Here is a 19,889-nt window from a genome sequence, read left to right on the forward strand (position 1 = left end):
TTAACATCCCATTGACAAGAAGCGGTAGTGAACGCCACAACCGGACAAGGTGAATGATTAGAATTAGACTGCTTCCAATTGATTAGAGGCAAACGCAAAACCGGACAATGCTTTTAATCACATTAATATCATCGATATTCTTTCCCTTGATTAAAACCTGAGGCAAACTCAGTCTTCTGCTCGATTAATAGAGGATGGGATGTTGAGAAGAAGTTCGAGGGTTTTTGATTCAGTTGTAATCGCGTGTATAGTAAATGAGCGATTCAAGAACGACTCAAATGACGGTTTCAATTTATTTTCCATTTCTACCGTCAACTCAGAACAAGAAAAGTCACAAATTAACAAATAAAAAATAAAAAAGTAATGAATATATGTTTCAAGAATATTTAGATTTTATTAGAGTTCTGATTTGGGTTGTTTTTGTTGTGGATTGATAAACTGGAAAAGATGAGTTGTTTCAATTGGCACTCGGTGCGACATGTTGTCGAACTCTTGACACCAGTTAGGAAACCCTGGAAGCCTCGCCTTGACTGCCCCTTCACTATGGTCTGCAAAATTGTGCCTTAGCGCTCCCGTGCATGCCCCTTTTCTGTTCTCTTAATCCCCTATGAAACCATCCTAAAAAATTCCTTTTGAAGCTTAATGTTGAAATATGAAATTAACGCTTGCACAAGTTCTGTTTTAGGTTAGAATTTGTTGCCTTTAATCAAGACATGGATCCCTAAAAATAAGAAACAATAAAAAAATAAAGCCTCTAAAACATCGGCGAAGAAAGAAATCCTAGAATTTCAATTCATTATTTGCAATACCATCATTCAACGGTGTCACTGCTGATAGGACAAAAGTTGAAGAATTAGTTGTCGTGACAGAAACGATGATGTGTTGGACAAGAAAGATTTGTTCGAGTATTTAGAGTAAAGTCGTATTGAATATATTCTGAAAATAAAATAAATAAGGTCTCTTGGGACAATTTTACTCCGATAGAGTTTTAAAAATAAAGAATGGTTGAAATGGGGAATAGAGTACATGGTGTTTTTTTGGAAGACAATCGGAGTACATGACGCCTTTAAAGTTGAACCTTTAAATTTGAATTTGCAGCAGTGGAGGAGAAGAGAGCCGCAGTGAATGAGAAGAGAAAGAGACTAGCCATGGTGGTTCGGCCGGAGCTTGAAGACATCGTATACTCTGGCCATTTTCTCCTACTCTATTTCAGTCATTTTTTATTTTCAAAACTCCATTGGTGCAAAATTGTTGGTTTCTTGGCTTGGTCGCAAGTTATCACGTCATCACTCTAATTCATATAAACATGTCACATCAATATATTTATTTATATAAATTTTATTTAATTAAATAAATTGAAAAAAATACAAAGAGATAATTATTATCATGTATAATTATATTATTTTCTTAGGTTAGGTATTTTACACCCTAATTTTAAATTAAACTAGAACTGTAAATGAGATGAGATAGATTGTAAGCTATTGAAGTTCGACTTGGTGCTTGATTATTACTTGAATTGAATGGATTCGACTTAAATTTCTAACGAGCCGAAACGAGTTATTTGATATTTTAATCATAGTTATATTAATATTATTATATTATAATTGCAATTGTAATATTTTATTTCCTGAAAATATGGGTGGGTTAAATAAAAACTTAAAAGCCCAGTAAAAACCAAATTGAATGGAGTGATTATGAGGAGATGAGGAAAAAGAAGACTTCGCCACAAGCCCACAATGTTTGTTTACTAAAATTAATCACTTAATTAAAGTACTGTGATTTGTTGTTAGTCATTAATTAATTAATTAAAATTGATTGCTTCAAACTCTCTTTCCCGACAATTTGTTTTCTTCTTATCACTATTTCCTCTTCTGTTTCAGAAACTATATACTTCCTCTCTCTAGGGTTTCGAAGGAAAACTTTCAGAGAACCCACCCTAACCCTAATTGTAGGGTTCTTGCAACTCACACAACATGTTTCTTGCGCTTATTTGATTCACGAGGTTCGTTTTTTTCCGGGGAACAAATAATAGAGGAAATCAGTTTATTTCAGCGCCTCCAGTGGATCGTCATTTTGATGCAATTTCTGCCTTGATTTCATGTTTCTGGTGAGTTTTAACCAGATTCCCTTTTATCTTTTCGATTTTCTCTTTTTGCTCGTCAACCTTTTTGCCTTTTCTGGCGAAACGGTTGGCGTTGCTTGCGCATTATTTTGTTGGTTAGGGTTTTTCCAATTGTTTGTTTACTTCGTTCACTGGCTAGACAAATTATAGTTAAAAAAGCATAGCGCAAAATAAGAAACACAGAAACTGAGGGAGAGTGCGAGAGAAAAGAACAGGAGTTGTTTGGTATATTTGCTCTTACCTTGACGAATTCATTTTCTAGGAGTGAACTATCCATTTTATTTTTGATGATTTAGCAGCAATTGTTTTGATGTATTTTATTATTATTTATTTTCATCTTCCTTACCTTTTCGAATAGGTTTTTACTTCATGGTGTTTGGTAATTGCTGAATGATTGATAGTATGGACTTAAATGCTCCGCCAGTACCTGATGATGATGAAGATACATATGAAATACACATAGAACATTACTCCGCACCAGAAGAACGTGTAGAATCTGCAGTTGAAATTTCACGGCGGGTACTTTTCAAAATCTCTTCTGGCTTTCTTCTTTTTGACTTTTCTTTCATCTGAAGAATGCATTTTAGTTGCTCTTGATATCTATCATCCTGTCTGAGTAGGAATAATTTCTGGCCTTGAGGGGGAAGTTGAGTTAGTGTTGTGGATGAGATTAATAATTTTGGTTACATGTGCACAAGATGTTGAAGTTGTTTAAGTTAATTTAGTTGGTTTCGGAGTAGTAGCTACTTATTGTCTATGTTGAGTGGTCTAGTTTGAACCGACATGGTGGCGTGTATATCCATTACACTGGAAATTGTTTTCTCCTGCAAAGGATTTGTTTCATAATTTTGATTATTATTTAACTGGCACGTTGGGCTCCTCTTTCTTTTTACGTCTTCTGCTTCCCTTTTCTGTTTCTTGTCTGGGTCAAACACATTATACTCGAGGTTTTTGCTTTACACTTCAAAATGATTTCTTTAATCTTCATATTTTTGCATCACTGTTCAGTCATGCATGGTAATGGAATTTGACACTTTTAGGAACGCGAAGAAAGACGGAAGAGACTGAAAAGAGACCAATTGGATGACCATCCAGTGCATGTCTCTCAGCCTCCTTTGCATGATCACTTTTATCAAAATAGGAATTACAAGCCTTATGATAAAAGTAGGCTTCCTCCTGGTAAGATCCCTGACATTTCTCAATAATTTCTAACTATTTTTGGAGCTACTGTCAATGTATCTTTAATGAACATGGTGTTCCATTGCCAAGTATTGTAGTGTTTTTAAGGTTCGTGTTCTTATGTGTTTTTATTCATTGCCTAATACCAATTAATAGTTAATGATGGTTTTTATGCGTCAGCAATTGTCGAAATGGTATCTATAGAATTAGTGATCAGTGTAAGAATTTTGTGAATTCATTGTTTTTCAGAGTTTATTTTGACATTTGTATCATGAAAAAAAATAAACACATTGATTTTTAATTGTTATCCGTTTCATTTTTGTGCTTAAGTTAATTCAATTGATTTATTAGCATTTTAAATTTTCACTGTTGTTTAAGACGTTACTTTTTGTTTTATCTTTTCAATTCTTTGTGCAGGTTGGTTGGATTGTCCTTCAGCTGGTCAGGAAATAGGCTGTATTATTCCTTCTAAGGTTCCGCTTGGTGAGGGGTATAATGACTGTATTCCTCCCAGTAAAAGATACTCTTTTAAACAGGTGATTCATCAGCAAAGAGTTTTAGGAAGAAAGGTATGTAGACAATGTTGCTTTGACAATGTTAATAACTTTTTAGTCATCACATGAAATGCAAAGCGGATCTTTTCTATCATCATCTTTATCATATAAATGGCATGTCAAAAATTTTCGTAAAGGAGTCTTGAAATCATCGAAACTGCTGGTTGTATTAACAATAGAATTGAAAATGCATATAGACACTAAGGTGTTTATATAAATCTAGGTAGTGGACATGCTCATACCATTCATTATTTTGCAAAACTATTTGTTCTAAGGATGTGCAGCAATGCTTCTGTGTACGCCACACAAATAAGTCTAGACATTAGTTTCTGTTGGATAGGACTTGTGAAGTGAGATTGTTAATTGGAGAATAATTTTACCTAGCCTGCGATGTTCTGTTTTCAGCTCGGTTTGGTGATTGATTTGACAAACACATCTCGTTATTATCAAACTACAGACCTGAAGAGAGAAGGCATTAAGCATGTAAAGGTGAGCACAGGTGTCACATAATTTACTGCTTCTCATGTTTGCAACTTTGTTTTAACTTTTTGTTTTTTGTTCTAGATCCAATGCAGGGGAAGAGATGCTGTACCTGAGAATGTGTCTGTAAATACCTTTGTCTACGAGGTACTTTTTCTATGATGCTTGCTTATTATTTCTACTAGAATGTCTGCTGTTACCACTTCAGAAATGTGATTCCTGTGATAGTTTTAGTCTCAGCTCTCACGGTTTATTTATCAATTGGCGACCAAAGTTGTGGCTGGTATTATATGTTTCCTTATCACCATGACAAATCCAACAAGCTATTATGTTGTAATCTCAGACATGTGTCAGATGTTATCCCATAATCTCTATTGTCAACCCACTTCTGATTGAACTTGTAAATTGCTGATTTACAGATAGCATGCAGGTTTCAAATATCTCCAGTTACTTATTCCTAATGTGCTGTAACCAATTAATGGATTTTCCATATAATTTGTTTACCAGGTGTCGCAATTCCTCCTATGTCAAAAATCAAAGAAATATATTCTTGTTCACTGTACACATGGGCATAACCGAACTGGATACATGATTATTCATTATCTCATGCGATCACAATCAATGTCTGTTACTCAGGTCAGTTATTCTTTGTTGAGTTCATCTTTCAAACATCACTTGGGTATTCATAACACAATATTATTTTTTGTTTTACCTCTTGTGCAGGCGATAAAAATTTTCTCTGAGGCACGCCCTCCAGGAATCTACAAACCTGACTATATTGATGCTCTGTATGCATTTTATCATGAAAGAAGGCCTGAAATGGTTATCTGCCCGCCAACTCCTGAGTGGAAGAGGTCTTCTGACCTTGATCTCAATGGTGATGCAGTTGCGGATGATGACGATGATGATGGAGGTCCAGCTGCATTACCTGTACGAATGACCTTGCAATATTGTTTATTTTCCTCTTTTTTGGGGTGTATTAACTTTGATAAGGGAATTAAAATATGAAATTTGACATCAACAAAAGCTTTTTACATCCTTTGCTTCTCTTCCATATGTTAAAAGGTTATATTTTTGCTTCTCTTCCATATGGAAAAGGTTAGACCTTTACTTTTTAGTATAAAACAGCATACTTTTGATAAATTTTATTCTCGGGGTTATCTTCTTTGATCGTATCTGTAACTTCGTCAGTTTATTTTCTCCCCCTAACCATTTAGATTATAGAAGGTGATATTTTGTTGTGGCATGAAATAATTCAAATTGTATTAAGTTTTGTTGTTAGGTTATTGCTAATTGATACTGAGGTATTCTTGTTAATGTTTCTTCTAGCTTTATATATTGTGTTGCAATTTTGCTCAAGTTCTGGAACAAGTATTTTGTTTAGAGTTCAGCTTTGATAAGTCTTTTTTGATACCAGGAGAATCATGAAACTGATGTAGTCTTGACAAATGATGACATTTTGGGAGATGAAGTACCTCGTGACCAACTAGAATCAATGCGATCATTTTGCTACCAAACGTTGAAGTTAAATGTTGGGGTATGTACTTTAAATCAGTTCTTTTTTATGATATCTAGCCACTTATTTACGTTGTCAAGACTGAGATTTGGAGACAAGTTTTCATCAAATTTGTGATAGACAACGTGGCATCTTTGTTATCCACTTTTTTTTATCACTTTACTGTTTATGTGATAAATTTCTGGAGGACAACTAAGTGATGGGTTAGTTGGCTTTGTCGCTTTGATTATGGTAGAATGACTTGCTAAGGCTTTGCTTGGTATTTGGGTGGAATGTAATAGGAACAGAAAATTTGTTAATCAAACGGTTGAGGCTCATAACCATTTTCTTACTCTATGGCGTAAGCATTAGATTAAACTATTTCCCACCTCACTCATTTCCCTCTTCCATATCAAGCAGAGCCTTAGAGAACTTCTCCCCTCTATAAAGCCAAAAACTGTTGAAAACATGAATGCCTCTTTTTTTTTTCTGTTAATTCTTTCTCTTGGTTTTTTGGTTTTGGTTTAACATGAGCTCTGGCATGTCCATTTCTTGAGAGCAGGGTAGAGGACATTCACAATTTCCTGGATCACATCCAGTTTCACTCAACAGGTTTCTCTATATGTTATTTTCTTTCTAATATCCTTTGGGATGAATTGAATGTTGGGCTAATGTCACTTTTCTTTTTCTCTTTGGTTTGAAGGCTTTACATTCAAAATGAGTTTGTATTTGTGTTTTCAGGGACAATTTACAGCTTTTAAGGCAACGATATTACTATGCCACTTGGAAAGCGGATGGAACTCGATATATGATGTTAATAACTGTTGATGGTTGTTATTTAATTGATAGGAGTTTTAATTTCCGGAGGGTTCAGATGAGGTTTCCATGCAGACACCCAAATGAAGTATGTATTTGTTTATCTGCTTTTCTAAGGAGAACTCTGGAAATTTAGTGTCTCATAAGTCTTATTAATTTGGTGTAATTTTCAACTTGTAAGGGTATAGGGGACAGAACTCATCATTTCACTTTGCTTGATGGGGAAATGGTAATTGATACCTTGCCAGACTCTCAAAAGCAAGAGAGAAGATATCTCATCTATGATATGATGGCAGTTAACGGTATTTCTATAGTAGAGGTTGGTTTTGCTTATTTGCTACCATTTTTTCTCTTAATTGTCTGTCCACTTTGTCTTTGTAAATGTATTACGAAACTGATAATTAAGTTAAAATCATTCCATATAGTTATTTAAACTTACTTTAGGCTTCTGGAGACTATACATTGTAAACCTTAGACAGGCTTGCCAGATATGCTTTATGTCTTAATTTGCTTTAAGTTTTGATCTCCATAACCAAATTCCAGAAAGCATTATTTGATTAGGTACTGTTTTTCATTCATTTGGGGTATGGAAGGTAAAAATTACATTAATTAACGACTATGAAGTAAAATTTGTCAAGGGAGCTTTTGTTGGTTTCCCTTATTGATGTCTATTGCTCATTTTCTTATGGAATTCAATAATGGAGACATTCAATACAAGAGTAGATTGAAATTGAGAGGCAAAATGCCATTTAATTTTCAGAATCATGTTAATACCATTCTCTTATTACAATCTGATGCAGCGACCTTTCTATGAACGATGGAAAATGCTGGAAAAAGAAGTTATTGAGCCTCGAAATTATGAGCGGCAGAACATTTACCAGAGCAGGAATCCTTACTATCGATATGACCTTGAACCCTTCAGGGTATGTATTGAGGAGCACCATTGCTAAATATTCTGATTTATTCATACCTTTGTGAGATGGACTAAGAATTTGCTTAATTCTGTTATCAGGTGCGGAGGAAGGATTTTTGGTTGCTATCTACTGTAAATAAGGTTTTGAAGGAATTTATCCCCAGGCTCTCTCATGAGGCAGATGGTCTTATTTTTCAGGTGATTAAATAGGATTATTGGATTATGAATCTCAAACCTTTTAGACTTGTTTATTTTACTATTTCTCTTGATTTGCAAATGATCTTTTGATCAGTTGTAGTACCACAGTATGTATATATGTGTATTATCCAAGAATATATGGTTTCACTCTGTATCCTGTTGATTCATGCATCTTTTGAGTTTGTTTTTTTATAGGAATGTGGGGCCTCATTAAAAACCCATCTTTTGAGTTTGTGGAACTTCTTACACATGTTATGTTATGAAAATCACTGATTTCTTTTGCCAGGGTTGGGATGATCCTTATGTACCTCGCACTCATGAAGGTCTTTTGAAGTGGAAATATGCTCAGATGAACTCTGTTGACTTTCTATTTGAGGTTGTGTCTCAATTTTCTTTTAATCGTTTTCTTTTTCATTTTCCTAAGAAGTTCATTGACATTGATCCTAAACTGAAACCTATATCCTTTGACAGATTGGCAGTGATGATCGTCAACAACTTTTCCTCTATGAACGGGGAAAAAAGAAGTTGATGGAACGGGATACAGTTGAATTCAGAGGTTGCTATTAATGTGTTTATTCTGTTTTTCTGCTTCATTTGAAATATTACCTTCGATTTTGATTTCCCCCCGAATTACTTGCAGATGTTTCAGATCATCCATCTTCATTCAACGGGAAGATTATTGAGTGTTCTTGGGATCCGGATCAACAGGTGTGGGTCTATATGCGGTTCAGGACAGATAAGTCGACTCCAAACGATTTCAATACTTTCAAGAAGGTCTGTCTGTCTTTCTGTTTGTCTCTCTCTCATTGCCTAGTAGAGAAATAGTTTTCAAGATGTTGCCGAGCTAACTGCAGTAAGATGTTTGTTTATGCAAAGAACAGGTCATGCGAAGTATAAGGGATAATATCACGGACGAAATCTTATTAAATGAGATCAATGAGATTATTCGATTGCCCATGTATGCTGATAGAATAAGGATGGACAGCAAGGCTTCAGCACGGCGAAAGTGATGGCCGATTGTGCAGATGATTGAGGTATTGGGTGTGCTGTGGTTGCTTATGGTTGTGAGTTAGTCGGATAATGGGGAAATAGTTGTGTTGAGCATGATAATGATGGTGGCTATGATATGTATTGTAGTTAAAATCTGTCAATCTTTGTGGTGTGGTGATCTAAGCAGCAGTACAATAGTCGAATAGTTGTGCGAGGCTGAGTTGAGTTGAGGAATTTTCTTATAGTTGGCTAGATGATTTAGCAGTGCAGTTTGCATGCAGTTAGGGTAACCAGTGTATATTATTGTCCATTGTTTTAATTCTAATATTTTTTCCCTTGCCTAGTGCTAGTGGGTCTCGAGATCATTGAATTTAGTAATTGTTTGATGTGCGTGTATGCCATTATCCTTATGTTCCATATTGGACCTCAACTATTAAATCAAATGATAATAAATGTTCTTAAGCATTAGATCTCACAAAATTAGAGAGCCAAGTTCATGTTGATTTTCTGTCGTGTAAATTATCTTTTAGTTTATTGATTAAGTTTTCAAAAAAAATTGAAAATTTAAGTATTAAAACAGATTAAAACTTATAGTTTAGGTATTAAAAGTATTAAGTTTTTATTGATGGAGTATTAAAATAAAATAAAAAGAAAACTTTAGGTATAGTTTTCTTCGTCGTGCACTCAAGTATTCGCTCTCTATCTCTTTCTCATTTCTTCTCTCTTTCATTTAGTCGATATATTTGACTTGTTCACATTCTCGATGCATTCTTTGCACCAGAAAGACCAAAATTTCCGATGACATTGAACAGTGAACCCGCGGATTTTTCGGATTTAAAGCATTGACGTGGATGGGATTGTTGACGTTAGAGTTATTGTAAGAGATTGAAGAACTTGACAAAGCTTTCCTCAAGAGCCTGACTTTTTTTTACAGACCCTTCGTGTCATGGTTGCTCAAGTTCAACCTTTATGTTTCTTTTGTCACACGATGTCGACACAAAGTTAACATAAGACCAAGATGACGTTATAATTTAACAGCAGGCCAAATTCAACAAGATTTTTAACTTGAAAAAAAATTGAAAGATAGTATTGACAATGGAGATTACGTAGATTGTAAGTATAAATGAAACCAAAAAAAAAATCCCAATTTCCTACTCCAGAAATCTAAAATTGGCAAATAAGGTAAGAAATATTGAGGAAACTTTAAATATAAAGCATGATAAGAAGCGAAATGACATGTTCATTCTTTCATTTAGCTGGGTTTATTGGTTCATGCCAACAAATAATTTTTGGGGGTCCATGGTGATTTGATAAAAAAATAAAGTAAAATTAAGAGAAAAAAATCTGTAAAATCATGTTCTAAACTTCGACGATCCTTTACCTCCGACTCTGATCAAATTCAAATAAGATTATATTGAAGTTTTTTTTTTGAAAGGGGTTTCGTATTCATTGAGGAAATTCGAATACAAAACGATAAAAATATGAACCTTGTTAAAAAACCTTCTTAATCATAGTCAAAGGAAAAAGAGGGCACCATGTTATGTCGGAAAGCGAATAATCAACCAATACTCATACACAACGAAACAGACCACACAACGTAATTAACAACCCAACAACTATGCATGCAAACATCACTGCAACGCAACCTTCCCAAGCAGCCTTGAGGCAATCCAATGCAGCAACTAACTCTATGAACCAAACATAACAACCACAACAACAAGAGGACACCAAATCCATAAGGAAACAGTACACAGAAACGCTCACCCAGATTTTGCACTTTCTGCACGACCACTTCACCACACCCGACACCAAGCAAATCAAAGTTCTCTACACATAATCCAGCCACCACAACAAAGCAACCATACAAGCCAATATAGTATACTATACCAACACACAACAACGCCTGCATTCACCCACGACACCCAAAACAAAACATTATACAACGTTGTCCCTGGGTCCATCACATTCAACATAATAAGCAAATAGACACTGCTAAAAATGCAACAATTCGAAGACAACATCCCCACAAATCAAAAGCTTTCACGCAACAGCAACAAGAACTAGCACGTGACCATACATGCAGCAAACTACCAACCCAACTTCCGAGAATGTCTAAGGCACCACCAGCAATCAACCCATCACCCGACAAAACAGTCTCCAGGAGGACCCATCCAGAAACCAACACAAGCCATGTAACGATCACCTACTCTGTTCCATTGACAATCACACACACCCGCACCGAAACAGCACTAACAAATTTTAAACACAAGCACACCAGCAGCACACCAACACAACTTCTCATTTGACAATTAAACCATCACAGTTGCTGCAAATTTGGCCAACAAATGAATTCCTCGATTCTAACAAGACCAGAAGGTCATTTGCTTTTGCACCTGTACCCTACCCTGCATAACATTAGATCAAAAAGTTGGTTTTCACAATGTGAGAAAGCTGCCATGGAGAAGATGACAGAATGAAGCTTTTATTAATGTTCATGAAATACTTTGTATTACACCAGCTTATATAATAGTTGTGCCTTCAAGTTTACTCTACCTCTATAACAGATTCAAAACAGACTCCAACATTCATAACAAACTTTAACAGCTCACTCACACACACAATGCTCATATTAGGAGCATATGCACACATTGCATATTTTAGAATACAATCGTGTATTCTAGATACTCTAATATTCTCCCTATTCTTTTCCTTCTCCTTGAGCAAATGAGAAAACCTGCACTTTGGGTTAAAATTACGCAAATGAAGATTTGGACAATGATTTAGTAAACCATTCGTTCTAGTTTAATTGGAAGTGTGATGCTTCTTTCCGTTCGACTTGAATCGAAAGTGCGATGCTTCTTTCCGTTCGATTTGAATCGGAAGTGCCGATGCTTCCTTCCGTTCGATTTGAATCGGAAGTGCTGATGCTTCATCCGTTCGATTTGAATCAGAAATGCCGATGCTTCTTTCCGTTCGACTTGAATCGGAAGTGTCGATGCCTTCTTCCGTTTAACTTGAATCGGAAGTGCCGATGCCTTCTTCCGTTCGACTTGAATCGGAAGTGCCGATCCTTCCTTCCGTTCACTTCAATTCTGTCCAGTCATTCGTCTAGAAACCATGCCAGAACCCCCTGCTTCAGTCTCGGCAAGAACATCATTTATCAACTGCTCCGCCTTAGCTATTTGTTCAGCAGTACCCACGAGCTCTACAGGCCTAGTCATGGAATTTGGGTCTGCATCAGTATCTCTTTGGATCTGAATCTTTGCCCCAGATTGTAGTTGAAGATATTCGATGGTTTCTCCAGCTTTCCCAATTATAACACCAACCTTATTTTGAGAAATATCAATCTTATTGCTACTACCATGGTAGCTTCCATAAGAAACCGGTATGGCTGAAGGAGCAAAGTTTGATGAAGGTTTTATATAAGAAGGAGCGGAGCTAAATCCCTTCTCGTAATCAAAGCCACCGCCAGATCTTTTTTCGACACGAGGGCGCTTCAGCTCAGCACCAGCAGAGGCAACGGATGCAGTAAGGCGAGCGACAATCTCCTGAGCTCTCTGCTTGGCCATCTCGATGCCGTTGAGCGGTGGCGGAACACTGTTGTAGGAAAAAGGAGCCGAATTCGGAAAGGAGAAACCTGTAGGCCTCCTACCGGCGAAATACGGCGGTGCTACACGTTAATTTCCCAACAATCTCGTCACTAGTAATAACTGCAACAGCAACAACAGAAGGAGTTATTTCGGCTTCAGCTTCACAATCTTCCAAACGAAGACAAGATTCATTTGAGTTCTTTTTCTCAAAGAAGAAGCTACAATCATTCTCGGCTTCATAAACATGGTGAGACATTTGAATTTCTGATCGAGATGGACCTAGAGGGCCAATACCGTGTGAAGCGACACGAACACCAGAAGGGAAAACTGTCGGAGATGTAACTGCTCCAAAATGTATTTTCTCCAAATTGCAATCTCAACGAAAACAGTGGAAAACAAATATGTTTTCTGCAGAATCTGATCAGTTGTCATGATTTCATCGAGTTTTGTGTGATCTGAGAAAACAAGACATGCTGAGAGGAAATCCCCTGTGAGAACGATTGTTGTGATGGTTGTGATCTAAGTTGTGATGATTGCGGTACACTCGGCGGCATGCTTGATCTCCTTGTATTAGGAGGAAAAACAGAGATGGAGCCAAGATCACAGGCTTTGCTGATCTTCAACTTCATTTATTCCAGAATCGATTAAATCAAGTGAAAAATTAGAGTTCTCAATAATAACAGTGTAGTCACTCATTTTCGTTCATATTTAGGCTTTTTATTTTTTTTATTATAGTAATATAGTATAATTTTTTGAAAATGTTTTTGAAAAATATAATATATATAGTTTTCAAAAAATATTTTTTGAAATATATATTATATAGTTTTTTTAAAACGTTTTTAAAAAACTTATATCTTATATACAATATATAAGTTTTAAAACATTTTGAAAATTATATAGTATATAGTTTTGAAATCATTTTGAAAATATAATATATAGCTTTTAAAAAACATTTTTGGAAAATTTATATAATATATATAGTTTTAAAAAATTTAGAAAACTTATATAATGTTTTTAAAATCATTTTTGAAAACTATATAATATAGTTTTGAAAATGTTTTTAAATATAATATATAGTTTTTTTTGAAACATATATATTATATAATCTATATTATTATTAATATTTATTTTATTTTATTTCATTTCATTTCATTTTATTAATTTAATTTAATTTAATTTATTTTGTTTTGTGATCCAGGTCCAAAAATAAGTCCAAGAGAGCCAGCCTGACCCAACTCAGAGGTTATATTAGGGTTTCAGCGTATGTCATAGTGCCGTAATAGAGGATTAGGGTTGACAAAACCCTAAGATATCATTTGGGTCAACACAGATTGCAACGGCGTCGCACAAAGGTAACATAATGGTAAAAAGGCGAAATGGTCGGTCGAACATCCCGGGATTGACCCATCCCGGGATGAACGGTCACACATGCTCGAGAAGATCGGACGTAATAGCCACAATCCCAATTATTTTGGGGCCAATATCAAGCATATCGGGGTTATATAAGCCCCCGATATCAATATGGCCAAGGGGGACAAGAGAAAACCGGGTTATCATCGAAAAATACCCACAACATCGAGCCGTCATCACAAACAGAACAACATTAACAGTGAACAAAACAGCAACCACCACAACCAAACCAAAAAACAGAACACAGAAAACCAATCGAGAACAGCCAGATCCATAAACGGTGCCATAAAAACAGTAGCCAACAACCCAAAAAAAAGAACATCATCAAACTCATACACCAATGGCCGAAGCCCCACAGAAAAATCAAGCAAAATAAGTGAAAACTAAACCGTAGAAGCCCCCCGGAAGAGAAGGAATCGTCGGAAAAAGGGTAAGGGACAGTAACTTCACGGCTAGATCTGCTCCGATCTAGGTGTTATCTCGGTATTTTGGGGCTAGAATTGGGATCTCGGGGGTAAGGTGAGTCATCGGCCGGAGTGGTGGTGGTCAGTGGTCGTTCATCAGCCGAGAAGAGGGCATTGAGAGAGCTAGGGAGCGTTTCTCTCATTTGAGAGAGATCATATATGAGAAAATGGTGAGAATGAAGGGGAGAAGAGTGATTTTGGGTATTTATATATCGAGGACTAAAGTGCAAATAGAGGATTCTTAAATCCTTTCCACCATCCCTGAGAAACTCCAACAAATCAGAGGTAATTAATTCGAATCAAAATTTTTTAAATTTTAATTTTAATTTTTTAATTTTCGTAAATTAAGACAACCAATAAATTAATTGGTACCGAAAGGGCGGTTCAAGGGTGCTAATCCTTCCTTGACCGTAACCGACTCCCGAACCTGACACGTTTCTGGTACAACGCAGATCAGGTAAGACGGTGTCTGACCTACCTAAATTCATTTTAAAATGGTCGGTGGCGACTCTAACACTTTTATTTCAAGTCGAAGCCTAATTTCGAGCCCCATCGAAAGGCGGTTCCGACAGCTTGGCGACTCTACTGGGGATAGGTAAGTGAGTCATGCCGAAATTAATTTCCGGTTGTATTTTTTAACGAAAATTACAAGTTTAAATTTTAATTTATTTATTCTATTCTTATTATTTATCTTTGATTATTTTTTCAAATAAATAGTTGTACTAACATTTTTTAATGATTTCAGATATTTTTCAAAATTGTCATCTCTAGCTCTATACCCGAGCTCCAAACCCTTTTAAGTGGGGGCGAAAGTGACGCCTTCGTGTGAATTTATTCACCGTATGGGCTTAGCAAGTAACCTTCGGGATTCATATACCTTATGCCTTCGTGTGAATTTATTCTCCGTATGGGCATAAGGGAATGTTTCCTCTCAAGTTTAACTTAGTCCACATAAGCTTGTAATAGGCTTAGGACTAAGGGTCTGGCAAGCCCATGGGGGCACCGGCAAGGGGAACTCGAGTACCTTTTTTAGAACCTAAACCGGGAGAGTACAGGGAATTAGAGCCCACCCCAAAACCTCATTCCAAGCCCTAGGCTGATTTGTTTCCTGCTTTATTTTCTGTTCAAAGCATGCGAATTAGACAAATATGCTGTTAGGATTTGTTTGAAATTAGCATGCGGGATATAAATCATGTCCGGGTAGGAATATTAAGCATGTTCGGGTAGATATCATGTGGGGTAGGACTTTTATTTTTCATGATTATTTTTGATTATTTTTACCTCACTAACTCTTTTTTTTTCTCTTTCATTTTATTTTCATCACTTGCATCATTTAAAAGATGTGTTGATCCACCAAAAGCGTGTTTGCTAAACATGAATAATCTACATTAATGGACAGAGGGGTTGTAATACAAGAGATGAAAATGCAAATGACAGTCTACAAGGAGACTATGTGTCACATTTAATCCAGAAGACGTGGTGCTCACAATTGAAGAGTATATCACTATATTGTATTATAAAGGACTCAATGAACCAGATCTACATCAAGCACAATGAAAGTCTATCTTTGAAGAACTGACTGGTAGAAGCTGCAGGGGCAAGATGAAGGCCACTGATCTTAGGAGTCACTTCAAAGACGACAATGGCAAAACGATAACTAAAATTGGAGACCATTGCTGACGAGTTCAAGAAACAGACAAATGGACTTCACATAGTTCCTATCAACTAAGGGCTCCAATGACGTATTCGTTGGGAACAAGCTCAACAAAAGATAAATGCTGGAGGTGCAGTCCTTCGAGACTTTTTTTTGGGGCAAACAACTCGTCATTTGCACGGTTCATCCAGAAAAGCCAGAGCGGTTCGACAGGTTATTTAATCGATGACGGATGAAGGCGGAAGACTAGTCAACATGTCAGAAGCTGTCAGAATATTTTTTGTCTCTTAAAAGATAAAACACTTTTGTCCCCAATAAGGATTATTTCTAATAACAAACACATTTTTGATTAATGCCTCAAACATTGCATGCATTATGCATCTAGACATATTTTTCATTTTGTTATTTTTCTTTACATTCACATTAACTAACATATACATGTCTCATCAAAAGGACCAAATACTAGATACACCGCCTCAAGCGTTGGACACACCCCATCCGCATAACACCCGCCTGAAAAAGAAGAAGATTGAAGCAAGAATGGAGAAAATCGAGGAGAACATGGAAAAATTACAGAAAGAACTTGAAGACAAGATAAACCAGAGTAGTCTGAGTACTCTGAATACAATCATGAAGAACCAAGAGTCCTTGGTTGATCAGATCGTTGCCAAGTTAGTTGGCCTACAACATACCAGTGCGCTTGGGGCAGGTTCACCGGAAGGGGTAACTATACAACCTACCCCGCAAGTGGTTATCTCACCTGAAATCTTACCATAACTTCGAGGGGACTCATCTACTGTAAAAGCGAATCCCTCATCCTCTGTATTTAACCCTAAGAACAATTCGGGTTATTACCATGTACCGGATTTGGACGAAGATGACAAAGCGAGGAAGATGGAGAAAAAAATCAAACAATTGGATGACCAAATGAAGGTAGTCAAAGGAGACCATGACTACCATGAAATCGATGCCGCGAAACTCAGTCTAGCCCCGGACTTGGTTCTTCCTCCAAAATTTAATTCCCCAGAATTTGAGAAGTTTGACGGGAACAGTTGTCCATCCGCTCACATCACCATGTTCTGCCGAAAGATGACAGGATATGGAGGAAACGGCCAACTCCTGATCCATTGCTTCCAGGAGAGTCTGTCGGGCTCAGCCATTCGGTGGTACAACTAGTTAAGCCAATCAAATATCAAGACCTAGAATGACCTGGCCAAGTCTTTTTGGAACAATACAAGTATGTCAATGACATAAGGCCAGATCGAGTCATGCTACAAAGCATGGAAAAGAAGCATAACGAGAGTTTCTGGCAGTACGCACAAAAATGGAGGGACTTGGCTGTGCAAGTTCATCCACCTTTAGATGAAAAGAAAACCCGAAAGCTTTTTGTACAGACCCTAAAGGCTCCATACTTCGGACACCTGGTTGCAATCACGTCAGGGAGATTTTCAGACTTGGTTATGGCCGGAGAAATGATCGAGTCGGCTATAAAGCAAGGCAAGATTAAGGATGGGGAAGCCAGTAAGAAACCTCTTACGATGAAGAGGGATGGAGAAATTAACAACATCAAATACGTCAATAAAACTGTTACAATCTTCGGCCCAAAATCAACTGTAGTTGTACCATCAGGTATTTCTAAACAAGATTTCAGAGAACCCCAAAAGGAAATAGAGCATTTTAACCATATTCCCATGACCTATAAGGAGCTTTACCAGCAACTTCTTGATACCCATCTAGTGTCACCATATCCGGTGGAACCCATGAAGCCCCTATACCCCAAATGGTATAATGAGAATGCACATTGTGAATATCACGGCGGTGTCCCAGGGCACACAATCGAGAACTGTTACGCATTCAAAAGAGTCATACAGAAGATGCATAACCACAACTGGATCGATTTCAACAACTTGGGGGCATCCAAGTGAGGAAGATCATTTCATCATTTGAGGCATTATGTTTGAATCTGTTTTTTTTTCTCTTTATTTTTCTCAAGTTTTTGTAAGGAATTTTTAAATAAATTTATGTTACTTTCAAGATGTTAAGCAATGAATCACATTTGCAAACTTGCAATTCTTTGAATATCATTTGAATTAAGAAACTTTGTAAATGGTTCAAAGTTACAGATCTCTGACAAAGTAACATGATCTAAAACAATGACTTTCTACCTTACCCAGAATATACACTCAAACACCGTACCCTATTTTTGCAATTAAACCTTCTCCTTTCATAAAGTGCAGATAACATGGGGCATTATTTGCTTATGACAATTACTACACTTTTTATTTAAGACGTTCAGTGATGATAACGATCTTCACAGATGGAATAGTCAAGTAAGTGAATCTAGTTTAGGTCAGTTGCTTGAAAATTGAACTCTAAAGATGAAATTTTTGACTTTCAACAACACCTAGACTATTACAGGTTATTCTTGATAATCTTAAGAAATTAAATCCGTAAAGCTGAGTTATTCCACTAAGGTAATTGGTTATAGAGGAAACTTGAAAGCCCTGGCCTTATGAATAGATTACGTTCAAACCATGACATTGCTCGAACACTTGGCAATTTGGTGTTTGCTCTACTGCTATTATCCGACCGAAGACTTTATGAGGAGATGAACCCTTTAGTGAACTTGATAAAACTGATTATAATGTTAAGTTGTCCCTCTAAAGCAATTTGCTAAACACCCAGGCTTTATGGATTCAGCTAGCCAGATAACGGCAAATTAAATCAAATTTATCTAAGCAAGAAATTTTTGGTAAAATTGACTAAGGGAGTTAAGGAACACCTGTTATAGTCAACTACACACGAGCACTCAAGAATTTCATTTTTAGACCGATATTTTTTGCACTGCCTTTGTTAGAGGAGCCTACAAAGCTTGAACAAATGGAAGATTTCAGAGGACTGAAATAAAAGGTCTAGTAAGTGATCATGTTAGTTGCGTCATTTTGTCTGCACCCAATTGAAATGCCAAGGCATATTGCGATATTTAAAAAAATGACATTTTGAGTTACCAAAATCTTATAAAGGAGGCCAACCTAAAGCCAACTCATCAATTTGAACATTTGTCAAAGAGCTGTAACTCTGAAAGCATTAAAGGAGCTCTTGATTCCTTTGATATTCTTTGAACTCACGTTTATAATTTGATTCAATTGCGAATAATATTTTTGAGCATTTTTATCATTTTCTCTCCTAAAACAAGAAAAAGGAAAAAACGTTTTCAAACAGAACTGTCTCAGATATGAAAGGTCTATAAAGCCAAAGCTCGAGAAGGAAATGGGACACAATCAATTCCAAGGACCAGACTGACAGACAAAGCACGAGACTCCATCCAAGAGATAACACATAATTCATTCATGTTGCATGCATCTTAGACATACTTAAGTGCATCACATTCATCATTTATGCATACATGATTTTTTGCAGCTTTTAGAATCAAGTTTCAACTTCAGGATGAAGGATACTCGATTCACAAGTGCCTTTGAAGAACGATGGTGGTTGCTTAACTCAGCAGTGAGAAGCTACACCTCAACCGACTTGACATATCTACAGATCTCAGAACCAATTTCAGATAGGTTCGAGAACCAATTCAGATCAAATCCAGTTCAGCTCAACTCAACAAAGAACAGCATGTTTCCAGTTAACACTTTCAAGCCAGATTTCAATTCCATGACGGAAGATATCCAGCGGACAGAATTTATCAGTGGACTTTCCCGTGAAGATGAGTCATCCAAAAAATCATATTACTTGGTTCAGACCTGCTCAGAGGAACCACCTGAAGAACTATGACCGGCTTAGACCTGTGAAGGGAAACCATTTTTTTAAGACAACATTTGCAGCATAACTTAAATTAAGAAGGGTTATCTGCCAACCAAAGAACTTCGAGTTCGACTACGCTCAGCTCCAAGGCGTATCATTTGCAACATAACTTAAGTCGAGAAGGGTTATCTGCCAAAGACCCCCGAGTTTGATTACACTCAGCTTCGAGGGCACATAATTTACAGCATAACTCAAGGCTAGAAGGGTTATC

The 19,889-nt window shown here is 36.6% G+C and overlaps 2 protein-coding genes across 3 annotated transcripts; one reads left to right on the forward strand and one right to left on the reverse strand.

Annotated features, from left to right (window-relative positions):
- Positions 1–2,494: 2,494 nt before the first annotated feature.
- On the forward strand, positions 2,495–9,096 carry LOC120202824 (mRNA-capping enzyme-like). 2 transcript variants are annotated; one of them, XM_039203183.1, is made up of 17 exons: positions 2,495–2,641; positions 3,163–3,301; positions 3,719–3,870; positions 4,261–4,344; positions 4,420–4,482; positions 4,843–4,971; positions 5,059–5,265; positions 5,753–5,872; positions 6,393–6,442; positions 6,572–6,734; positions 6,828–6,965; positions 7,447–7,569; positions 7,659–7,757; positions 8,044–8,133; positions 8,229–8,313; positions 8,398–8,531; positions 8,639–9,096. In XM_039203183.1, exons 1-17 carry the CDS (start codon positions 2,513–2,515, stop codon positions 8,765–8,767), a joined length of 2,034 nt encoding a protein of 677 aa, XP_039059114.1. In that variant the 5' UTR covers positions 2,495–2,512; the 3' UTR covers positions 8,768–9,096. The 2 variants fall into 2 exon arrangements, with proteins under 2 accessions (XP_039059114.1, XP_039059115.1); XM_039203184.1 differs by lacking the exon at positions 6,828–6,965.
- A 2,736-nt stretch (positions 9,097–11,832) lies between these two features.
- LOC120202727 lies at positions 11,833–12,966 on the reverse strand. The gene is made up of 3 exons (XM_039203115.1): positions 12,808–12,966; positions 12,503–12,698; positions 11,833–12,417 (listed from the first exon to the last, which is right to left on the reverse strand). The coding sequence occupies exons 1-3, from the start codon at positions 12,964–12,966 to the stop codon at positions 11,834–11,836; spliced, it is 939 nt and encodes a 312-aa protein (XP_039059046.1). The 3' UTR covers position 11,833.
- Positions 12,967–19,889: the final 6,923 nt, after the last annotated feature.

This window comes from Hibiscus syriacus, unplaced genomic scaffold, assembly GCF_006381635.1.
Source record: "Hibiscus syriacus cultivar Baekdansim isolate YM2019G1 unplaced genomic scaffold, ASM638163v2 tig00009009_pilon, whole genome shotgun sequence".
Classification (NCBI taxonomy): domain Eukaryota; kingdom Viridiplantae; phylum Streptophyta; class Magnoliopsida; order Malvales; family Malvaceae; genus Hibiscus; species Hibiscus syriacus.